Source organism: Tachyglossus aculeatus, chromosome 7 (assembly GCF_015852505.1).
Source record: "Tachyglossus aculeatus isolate mTacAcu1 chromosome 7, mTacAcu1.pri, whole genome shotgun sequence".
NCBI lineage: Eukaryota > Metazoa > Chordata > Mammalia > Monotremata > Tachyglossidae > Tachyglossus > Tachyglossus aculeatus.
The window spans coordinates 24,661,339-24,672,644 of NC_052072.1; the positions used below are offsets into that span (position 1 = coordinate 24,661,339).

Here is an 11,306-nt window from a genome sequence, read left to right on the forward strand (position 1 = left end):
CTCCAATTATAGATGTCTGGCAAAGTTAACACAGTAGCCTATTTGAGGAGTCAAATTTTTCTGGACGAGGTGATGGTCTGAACCGGCTGGGCTAGAGTGGGCAGAGTAGGGCCTGGCAGGACAAGACTCTCCTTGAAGGCCGAGATTTATTCATATTACTATCTCCTCTAGACTGAAAGCTCCTTTTAGGTATGGAATGTGTCTGCTAATTGTTGTATTGTGCTCTCCCAAATGCTAAGTAGAGTTCTCTGCACATAGTAAGCACTCAATAAATATGATTGATTGATTGATAGATTGAAGGAGGGGTTGGGCTCCCACAAAGGCTGTAGCCAACCTACGGCCAGATAAATGACCTGATTTTTTGCTATTGCTAGTAGGACCCTGTATTCCCCACATATCCTTCCGGAGGTGGGGCTTCCCGTTGTTTCTCTCCCCCGCCCCCGACACACACACTTTTTTTGGAGACAGGGAAGTAGCCCTGCTACAACCTGAGGCTTTTCCATTCTCGTTCCTCTCCTGCTTGCTCTCCCAGGAAGCAGTGAGGTAATAGTGGCCATACAAGCACAAGGAGGTCAGCAATGGTGGTCCTGGCTGCAGACTGTCTCTCCACCTCTAAAGTAGCCAGGGCTGGCAGTTCTGCTTCGGTCTGCTCCCACTGATAGGGCTTTTCTTTTCTTTCAATCATATTTATTGAACACTGTCTGTGTGCAAAACACTCTACTGTTTGGAAGAGCACAATATAACAATAGACACATTCCCTGTCCACGAGCTGGGTCTGGTTGCAGTTCCAAGGCCAGACCCTGCCTCTTCCAATTTGCTTGCCTAGCAAATGCCGAAGGAAGACAGTCTGGGAGGACTCTGGAATCGATGAGAGCAGCAGTTGAAGCTGATTCTTGGGGTTCCCTCTCTGTTGTGGCAGGGAGTGGTTGTTGCTTTTTTTTTTTTTTCTACAGACTCTTTCCAAGCCCCAACTCCTCTTCAGCCTGTTCTGGAGGGCAGTGCTGGGGACCAGAGCTCCCAAGCCCAGGTGAGTCAATGACTCTTCCCTACCGTCATGGTTGGAAACAATCCCAGACCTTGTGAGCTGAGAGTATACAGGATTCAGAAGGACTGTATTTTTAACACTTATGCGATGTCAATTAAAATTCATAAGGGAGAGAAGACAGTTCACAGGTATAAACAGCCTTCCCTTTAAATGGGATTTCTTTGGGGACCAACCCAGAATAATAATAATAATAATAATAATAATAATAATAATAATAATAATAATAATAATAGTATTTGCTAGAGAAGCAGCATGGTTCAGTGGAAAGAGCACGGGCTTGGGAGTCAGAGGTTATGGGTTCTAATCCCACCTCTGCCACTTAGCTGTGTGACTTTGGGCAAGTCACTTAACTTCTCTGGGCCTCAGTTACCTCATCTGTAAAATGGGGATTAAGACTGTGAGCCCCACGGGGGACAACCTGATCACCTTGTATCCCCTCCCAGCGCTTAGAACAGTGCTTTGCACATAGTAAGCGCTTAACAAATACCATCATTATTAAAGCACTTACTATATGCTATATATATATATTTCTATAGCATATAGTAAGTGCTTTTATTTATATATATATATATATATATATATATATATATATATATATACTATATGCTTACTATAAACCTTGGGGTAGATACGAATTTGTCAGGTTGGACACAGTCCCTGACCCGCATGGGGCTCAAAGTCATAATCCCCATTCTACAGATGAGGTAACTGAGGCCCAGAGAAATTAAGTGATTTGCCCAGAGTCACACAACAGACAAGTGGTGGAGCTGGGATTACAACCCATGACCTTCTGAGTCCTAGGCCCATGCTCTATCCACTAAGCCATGCTACTTCCACAAAAGCATGAGATCTAGAGGTGAAGGGAATGGACTATGTTCATTTTGGCTCAGCAGATTAGAAAAGGCTGGTCTGGGAAATGCTATTATGCATGCCTCCCTAAATTTTCAAATAAAAATAATAACTGTGGTATTTGTTAAGCCCTTACTATGTGCCAAGCACAATCCTGAGCACTGGGGTAGATTCACAGCAATCAGGTCAGGCTCAGTCCCTGTCCCACATGGGATTACAGTCTAAAGGCGAGGGAGAACAGGTATTGATTCCCATTTTAAAGATGAGGAAATTGAACAGAGAGAAGTTAAGTGACTTGTCCAAGGTCACAGAGCAGGCAAGTGTCAGAGTCAGAATTAGAATCCAGGCTCCTTCATTACTCAGAATTATAGACCTCTTGAGTTTAAAGGGCTTTGAGAGACCATTCCCGTATTTACCTGAACCCTATCATACCTACCCATTTGTTCATAATATTTATTAAGCACATATTCCAGGCAGGGGCTTGGTAGAACACAATCAATGCTGAAGAAATGGTTCCTGCCCTCCAGAAGCTTACAATCTACCCCAGGCAGATAGCACTTTGCCCTGCATGATCTCCCTTCAGATTATGCTCCGGAGGCTCACAACCCTTCCAGTTAGAAAGCTCTTGGTGACCTCTACCTAAATCCCACTTATTTCAAGTAATTCCCTGCTCTGACCCTTCCAACAAATGAAAAAATCTTGCCTAGAGAAATTGCTTATCAAAATCAGGATGAAATTCAGTGGGAACAGTAGTACAGTCATGGTCGAAGAACCAATAAAATGTAGATTCAGGAGGAAGGAAGAATGATGAAGTAAGGCAGAAAAAATAGGGAGATCAAAGTGGACCATGATCTGAAATGGAATTAGAATTTTTTAAAATGGTATTTGTTAAGCACTTACTATGTGTCAAACACTGCTCTAACCACTGGGGTAGGTACAAGCTAATTAGGTGGGACACAGTCCCTGTCCCACGGGGGGCTCACAGTCTATGAAGGAAGGAAAGAAAACAGGTATTTAATCCCCGTTTTACAGTTGAGGAAGCTGATGCAAAGAAGTGAAGTGACTTGCCCAAGGTCACATAGCAAGCAATTGGCTGAGCCTAGATTAGAACCCATGTCTTACAATTCCCAGGTCTATGCTCTTTCCACTAGGTCACGTTGTGTCTCAGTGTTGTGCAGTTATTAAAAAATTGAAATGATACTGGTCATGTTAACTAGAGTACAATCTTCAGATCAAGAAGTGATCCTTCCCCTGTATTTGGAATGAGTCATATCCTTATTAGAATATTATCCAGCTTTGGTCTCCACATTTAAAGGAATCCAAGAAACGAGGGTGTGTCCAAAACATAGTAACAAAAGTGAATAAACATTAGGAAAATGTTAGGAAAAGGGTTAAAGAAAATGGGGCTGATAAACCTGGAGAAGGAGAGGTTGCGGGGGTGGGACGGATTAGAGGCTTTCATATGTATGAGGGATTATCACATGAGTAATGCTGACCAGCTGTTCTCCTTATTCTCTTCTTTGGTTCTTGGTGTTCTCCTCTCCAAGGACCAAACAAGAGGCAACGGTCTTAAATCTCAGCACTGAAGTTGGGTAAACAGTAAGTAAGAACTTCTGTCTTTTGCAGAAGGATAGGAATCTGGCACAGACTTCCAGTGGAGGTTATGGATTTTCTATTCTTAGATGCAGGGGGCTGGACAAGATGAACTCTAGAGTACCTTTCCAGCTTCAAGACTCTATGATTCCATGAATAACGGCTCCCTGTTTCCATTATTTCTGCTGGAGTTGTTGGATTGGCAAGCATGGCCTAGTTTTTAGAAGTTTTTATGGATACCTCTGTGTATTCCACAGACTCAGAGATGGCGGGATTGGTGAAAGTCCAGAAATCATGTTTCCGTTTCTTGGGGTCCACGTTGATATAATCTCTGCCCTCCCGCAGATTCTCATAGTCCTCGGCTACCATTTTGTTGTGGCCTCCAGTGGGAGGAAAAACCAGAGTTGAGTAATTCACACTTTTGGGGCCCTGGGTACCCTGGAAGGAAAGCAGAGAAATGACAACCCAGAGATGAATCAAGATCTATTTGCAGGAAACAGCTCTAGCTCTACAGGGCTATGGGGGTGGGGGTGGGGATGACCATGGGGCTTTGAAGACAAGGACAAAAATCCACAGAGCTCCAAACCTCTCTGGAGAACATTTCCTCAACTGTACCTATGGCTCATCCATATGACCAAAGAATCCCTGCCCTTGGACAAGTCTTTTTGCCCACTCCCTCATCTCTGGCAAGACTGGAGTGAAAGACGAGGTCAAGGGCCCAAGAAGTCGGTCTGGCCCAACCTTTATGGACAGATGGAGGTGGAGCTGGGCTGGGATTCCAGGATCAGCATTTCCTTGGATAACTAAGTGAAGCTGTCTTTCTGATTGGCTGTTTTGGTTAGATTCGGGATCCTGGAGTGAAAGTGAGACACTTCCCACACCCACATACACTTTGATGATGATTCGTTTTTCCTCCACCCCATTCTTTCACCCTCAGTAGTGCCCAGCCAGCTCTTCCCTGGCCTTGCCAGCCTGGGGCCACCTTCGCCTAGGATGTTTCCATCTGAGGGGCTGCCTCGTGCCCTGCTTTGGTGGGGCAATCTGTGAGCCTGGCACATGGGTATGGTTGGTGCGGGCGGACCCGCTGAGGTTACCTGGCAGGGGCCGTCTGAGCTGTCCGAGCTATCTGAGGAGGTGTCGCTGTCCCCTAAGGAGAAAGAGCCAGTGGTTATGGACTGGGAAAAGCAGGGGAGGGAGGGAGAGGGAAAGGGGGAGGGAGAGAGGGAGGGGCAGGAAGAGGGATAGAGAGAGAGGGAAAGGGAAAGAGACAGAGAGAGAGAGACAGAGAGAGAGACAGAGAGAGACAGAGAGAGACAGAGAGAGAGAGGAGGCTTGGGGTTAGATGGGTAACAGTGTCAGGAAATGATTTCCGCTGAGCTTGGAATTTCCTGTTCTGCCTAATTTTTATTTGAATTACTCTCCCTCACTGCCCCTTCCTCCCCACCCTTTGCAGAGAGGAGGAAGCCCGGTGTGGGCAGGGATTGTCTCTCCTCATCACTGAATCGTACTTTCTAAGTGCTTAGTACAGAGCTCTGCACACAGTAAGTGCTCAATAAATATGAATGAATGAATGATTGAAAACAGAGAGTAGAGGAAGGGAGGCAGGAAGAGACAGGGAGGAGGGAAGAGGTGGGAGGGAGGAAGAGGGGAGAGGATGAGGAGGGAGGAGGAGAAGAGAGACATAGGGAGAGGCAGAGAAGAGGGGAGGAGGGAAGAGAAGGAAGAGGAGGATGAGGAGGATGAAGAGGTGGAAGAGGAGGAGGAAGAAGAGGATAAAAGGAGGAGGAAGAGGAGGATGTCAGAGAAGGAGAGAGGGAGATGGTTTGGGGAAAAGGAAGATGGAGGAACTATTAATAACTGAGTTCACGTCGTCTACATCTGTAAGGCTTATGCTCCAACAGTGAGACACTGGCCCAGGGGCTTCCTTTAACCGGGGCTTGGTTTCCCTGGGGTGCGTAACTGCTTTCTCATTGTTTAGAGCACTGGCTCAACTCCTTCCCATGTCAGTGATAAGACTCATTAGCAAGGAAACTGATCTAAAGGCATTTAAGTACTGCGAAGCCCTGGGGTTCTCCAGTGAACACATTTTCTCCAGTAAGGAAACTGAAAAGGTGAAACCATTGAGAAGCAGCGTAGCTCTGTGGAAAGAGCCCAGGCTTGGGAGTCAGAGGTCATGGGTTCTAATCCCTGCTCTGCCACTTGTCAGGTGTATGACTTTCCGCAAGCCTCAGTTACCTCATCTGTAAAATAGGGATTAAGACTGTGAGCCCCACGTGGGACAACCTGATCACCTTGTATCCCTCCCAGCTCTTAGAACAGTGCTTCGCACATAGTAAGCACTTAAATACCATTATTATTATTATTTCTGCCTCCAGACACATCCCACACAGAGAAAGAGCACAATAGTGAATTCACTCAGGGTCTGAACAGAGTTCTGGGACGGACTTGTCAGGAAAGCTTCTAATTTGATTTCATTCAGTAGACAGTCCTGACAGCTTACAGGGTAGCAACATTGCATGTAATTGACACTGATTCATTTGTATAACCGCAGAAGGAGATCCCTGCCCTACCTCTAGACTGTGAGCTCATTATGGGCAGGGAACTTGTATGCTAATTCTGTTTTATTGCTTTCTCCCAAGGGTCAGTACAATGTCTGGCACATAGTAAGCACTCAATAAATACCATTGATTGACTGATCAACATCGCTATCAAAAAACACCAATTAGCACCCTCAATCCTGGGCAAATTGGAGCTTAGGGGAAACAGCTTCTGAGCTGAATGTCAAGAAATCTGGGTTTCCAGGCCCAAATCCATACTTGAAGCACTGAGTGAATTTGGGCAAGTCATTTCACCTCTGGGCCTCAGTCTCTTCATGCACACAGTGGTCTGAATCTCCCCCAATCTCATGGAAATGTAGGAGGATTCATGAGTTAACTGGTAAGAAAGCACTTAGAAATAAATGTGTTCTACTTACACAAGATATGATGAATTGTTCTTTTACTATGCTGGCCTCTTGCCTTCTATGTCCTTCTGTTATGGAATCTTTAACAGACAACATGAGAAGCAGTGTGGCCTAGTGGAAAGAGTACAGGCTTGAGAGTCAGAGGACGTGGGTTCTAACCCCTGCTCTGCCACTTGTCTGATGCATGACTTTGGATAAATCACTTGACTTCTCAGTGCCTCAGTTACCTCATCTTTAAAATGGGGATTTGGAATGTGAGCTCCATGTGGGACATTGACTGTGTCCAACCTAATCAGCTAGTATCTAATTCAGGGCTTAGTTCACTGCCTTGCACATAGTAAGCACTTGACAAATGCTGTTGAAACAAAACAAAATTGATATGGGTAGACTGATGAAAGGGCAGAAAGATGAATTCATTTCTAGACTGTGAGCCCACTGTTGGGTAGGGACTGTCTCTATATGTTGCCAACTTGTACTTCCCAAGCGCTTAGTACAGTGCTCTGCACACAGTAAGTGCTCAATAAATATGATTGATTGATTGATTGATTGCACAAGCACTGGGCAGTTATCTGTGAGACTTTATCTTTATCTTTAGTTATCTTTTAGACTGTGAGCCCACTCTTTTAGACTGTGAGCCCACTGTTGGGTAGGGACTGTCTCTATATGTTGCCAACTTGTACTTCCCAAGCGCTTAGTACAGTGCTCTGCACACAGTAAGCGCTCAATAAATACGATTGATTGATTATCTAAATTAAATGGAAGTATTAATTATGAGTACAAACATTAGTGGGTGCTTTTGCACAGCCATAAATCATTCTGGGGCAGGCTGGGGTAGGGGAGACAAAGAGAGAGAGACAGAGAGAAAGAGTCTGTGTGTCTACACACACAGGTATCCCAGTGGGTATCGGATTGAGTTGGAGGGATGGGTGTCTCAGAGTTGACAGCAGAGGAAAAAGGAGGAGTCTAGAGATGGGGAATTTTACTTTCCCCTGAAGGTAGTTTGGGCTTGCTGGGAGGGAGAGGGAGGAACCTTCTTTACCCATGTAGTTTGGTGCCTGCATGGGGCAACCTTCCTTACCTGCATAGTTTGGTGCCTGTACTGGGATGACTGTCCCATCTTCCCTGGGAACAGAAGATATTTTTTCCGGCATGCTCGGGGCCGGGGCAGTGCTGCAAGCAGCTCTCCTGCTTTGGCTGCGGCTCCGGGCACAGCTGGGTTTGTTAGCTGAGATGAGAGGCAGGGTGGTTAGCAAATAAACTCTTCTGCTTGCTATTCCTCCCGTTTAAGAGTCTTTCCACCCCACTTATGCACACACGCTCTCATGGGCACAGATGCACACACATCCAGGCAGAAATGGACACAAATCACTCTCTTTCCCAAGGTGCTTCCACACTCACCTACAAACACACATGCTCACACACACCCCCCACCATGCACACACACTTGCACATATGTAGATCCAGGAAGCAGGATTTATTATCTGACATCCCAGAATGACGGCAAACTCAAAAGAAATCACTGCCTTATGCCATTTTGGGGGGCAAAATGTATGTTGATCGATAGGAATTTTCCTCGGTGAAGTGCTGCTTCAGGGCCAATTTTTAGGGAAAATGCTCACAAATCAACTTCCACTCTTCAGAAATCTTCGGAGAGCAAATCACTGGTCCCCAGATGATGAAGTGTCAGAACTTGTAAGCTCATCCTGATGTGTGCACGCATATACACACACACATACATGCACACACAAACATCTATTCCCACATACACCTATATCCATTTACACATCCATATACCTACCCGCACACTCACTTGCCTTGTTTTTTTTTTCCCCCAGGTCCCAGTTTATGGGAAGGGCACTGTACCCAGGGAGTTGGAGGGGGTGACCCTGATCAGGATGCCCAGTACGTGAGGGAGGGTCAAACCTGAAGCCCAACTCTGTGGCTGAAGAGCCTGGACCCAGAATTACCTATCTGCTTCCTGAGGCTGATGTAGAACACGATGAGGAGGGTGGCGTGCACGAGGATGGTCACGGCGCCAATCCCTATGCTCGTCCATAAATTGCTGAGGAAGGAAATGTCCTTGAATTAGAGCCCCCCCGAAGAGCGGGCAGGGGGCAACTGAACCCTGTGACTATGACATTCATATCTGGGCAATGGGTTTCAGAATGAAGCATTCCAAACCTAATTCTTCTAGTGACCCGTGGCAAGTCACCTAACCATTCTGGGCTTGTTTCAGCAGATGACAGTTGGGAAAAATGTTAAGCAGTGGCTGTGGCAGTGATAACCACTGCCCTGGGCCTGAAAGCCACTGTTTTTTAAAATGGTATTAGGGTTTACTATGGGCCAAGCATTTTCGAAGCCCTGGGGTAAGCACGAGAGTATCAGGTGGGACACAATCCATGTCCTTCATGGGGTGCATAACTTTAATCCCTATTTTAGAGGTGAGGTAACTGAGGCACAGAGAAGTTAAGTGACTTGCCCAAGGTCACACAGCAGGCAAATGGCAGAGGCAGGATTAGAACCCAGGCTCCCAGCTGCTCAGTGTGGGGCTCACCAATTCTCGTTTCCCATTCCACTGGTCTTCCTGGCAGCTTCTGGTGACGGCCCAGGGAGATGGCCTGGCAGAGACCAGGCCAATAACAGTCCCCAAATGTCAATTCTGGGAAAACATAATCGATCGAATTTTTTTAAAATAACTTACTTGGCCACCCCATAATCCTGGTGCAGACCTGGCCCCCCGAGTTCCCAATCACAGTTTTCCTGAAGAAATGGAGGGATTCATTTTGAACTGGACCAACAGAGCTCTAAGGTGGGCCCACCATGATCACACTTATCATTGGAATGCTGCTGACATGAACAATGCCTACCTCTAACAATTGTGGCATTTGTTAAACACTATGAGACAAGCATTGAACTAAGCGTTTCAGAAGATACAAGCTAATCAGGTTGTACAGAATCCCTCTCCCACATGTAGCTCAAAGTCTAAAGAGGGGAGTGAGAGCAAGTATTGAATCCCGATTATACCCACGAGGAAATTGAGGCCTGGAGAAATGAAGTAACTTGCCCAAGGTCACACAGCAGGGACGTGGTAGAGCTGGGATTAAAACTCAGGTCTTCTGACCCCCAAATCTGTGCTCTTTCCACTCAGCCACAGGAGTTAAGTCTCTGGTCTTCCACTGGGTTCCAGGCATCTGAAGGACTGATGTTTAAAGGGCTCTTGATTTGTCTTTTCTCATTCTCTCATTTCAGCTGTGAGTCTCCCAGGTTGAGAACTGGGAATCCAAAAGAATGAGCCTGATCCTTGGGGTGGAAGGTGGAGTCGAATAATTCTCTGGCTCCCACTGGGGAGGAGAAGAAACGTTGTTTTTTTTTTTTTTTTCGAAAGAAGAAAAATAATCAAAAAGACACATCCCTCCTCCACACCAGGATGGTTTGGACCTCATAAATAACCCCTCTGTGGAGTCATCTTTGTTCCTAAATTTTCCTGAACCTAAAATAAATTCTCCATTTTAGGACCTGGAAGCCAAGTCAATAGTGTGGCCTAGTGGATAGAGCATAGGCCTGGGAGTTAAAAGGATCTGGGTTCTAATTCTGGCTCTGCCACTTGTTCGCTGTGTGACCTTGGACAAGTCACTTCACTTCTCTGCACCTCAGCATCTGTCTGTCAAATGGGGATTAATACTGTCCGCTCCATTTGTTTCAGGGACCATGTGCAACCCAATTTGCTTGTATAGATCCCAGCGCTTAGTATAGTGTCTGGCACAAAGTGCTTAGCAAATGCCATTATTATCATTATTGTTATTAGGAATAATAACACACGAGGAAGTGAATTAAGCCCCCCATGAACTAGGTTCATAGGGTTTCAGAAATCTCAATGAACAACTCATAAAAGGACAGACTATCATCAACTGTAAGGTGGCTTTCCTCAGATCCTTCAGTATCTTTGACTTAATACAGAGCAGTTCTATATAAGAACAAAGATTCAGGAACCTGGAAGTGAGTTATTGGCTGTGAGAAGTGAGAGATTGAGAAACTAATAATAATGATGATATTTGTTAAATGCTTACTAAGCACCTAGCACTGTTCTAAGCACTGGGGTAGATTCAAGTTAACCTCACTGGACAAAGTCCCTGCTCATGGAGCTCACAGTCTAAATAGAAAGGAGGACGGGTACCAAATCCCCATTTTACAGATGAAGAAACTGAGGCACAAAGACATGAAGTCTATTTGTAGACAGTAGAAAGCCATGTCATTCTGTCTTTCAGGGGTCACTATTGGTGTTTTCTGAGCACCTATTCTGGGCAAAGCACTGTATGAGATGATTAGGAAAGTACAATAAAAGCAGAAAGCATGTGGCTGGAGTTTTTCATCTCCCTATTTATCTCCATCTCTCTCTCTCTAGCTCCCTCTCCTAATCTCACTGTCACTTTGGCTGTTTCTGTTTTTCTTTATACTGATTTACAGTCAATCAATCAAACAATCGTGTTCATTGAGCATTTACTGTGTGCAAGGTACTGTACTAAGCCATTGGGAGAGTATAATACAACAGAGTTGGTAGATGCATTCCCTGTCCTCAGTGAGCTTACAGTCTACAATTCAGTCAGAGTTGCCATCTCCCTAGGACCAACCTCTGTGTGCAAAGCCATTGTTAGCAGCTGGTTCCTTGCCTTGCGTTGATGATAATAATAATTGTGGTGTTTGTTAAATGCTTACTATGTGCCAAGCACTGTTGTAAACACTGGGGTAAATATAAGGTAATTAGGTTGGACTGTGAGCCCACTGTTGGGTAGGGACTGTCTCTATATGCTGCCAATTTGTACTTCCCAAGCGCTTAGTACAGTGCTCTGCACATAGTAA

The 11,306-nt window shown here is 45.5% G+C and overlaps 1 protein-coding gene across 1 annotated transcript; it reads right to left on the minus strand.

Moving 5' to 3' along the window:
* Positions 1-3,700: 3,700 nt before the first annotated feature.
* RHEX (regulator of hemoglobinization and erythroid cell expansion) lies at positions 3,701-9,020 on the minus strand. The gene is made up of 5 exons (XM_038748730.1): positions 9,004-9,020; positions 8,417-8,511; positions 7,528-7,674; positions 4,582-4,634; positions 3,701-3,925 (listed from the first exon to the last, which is right to left on the minus strand). The coding sequence occupies exons 1-5, from the start codon at positions 9,018-9,020 to the stop codon at positions 3,701-3,703; spliced, it is 537 nt and encodes a 178-aa protein (XP_038604658.1).
* Positions 9,021-11,306: the final 2,286 nt, after the last annotated feature.

What these genes read in the sequence shown, in the direction of transcription:
- RHEX (XM_038748730.1), bottom strand. An exon ending in ACAGGCACCAAACTATGCAG is followed by an intron (nt 4,635 to 7,527) that starts GTAAGGAAGGTT and finishes CTTTCTCCTTAG; the next exon opens with GGGACAGCGACACCTCCTCA. An exon ending in GCTCAGACGGCCCCTGCCAG is followed by an intron (nt 3,926 to 4,581) that starts GTAACCTCAGCG and finishes CTTTCCTTCCAG; the next exon opens with GGTACCCAGGGCCCCAAAAG.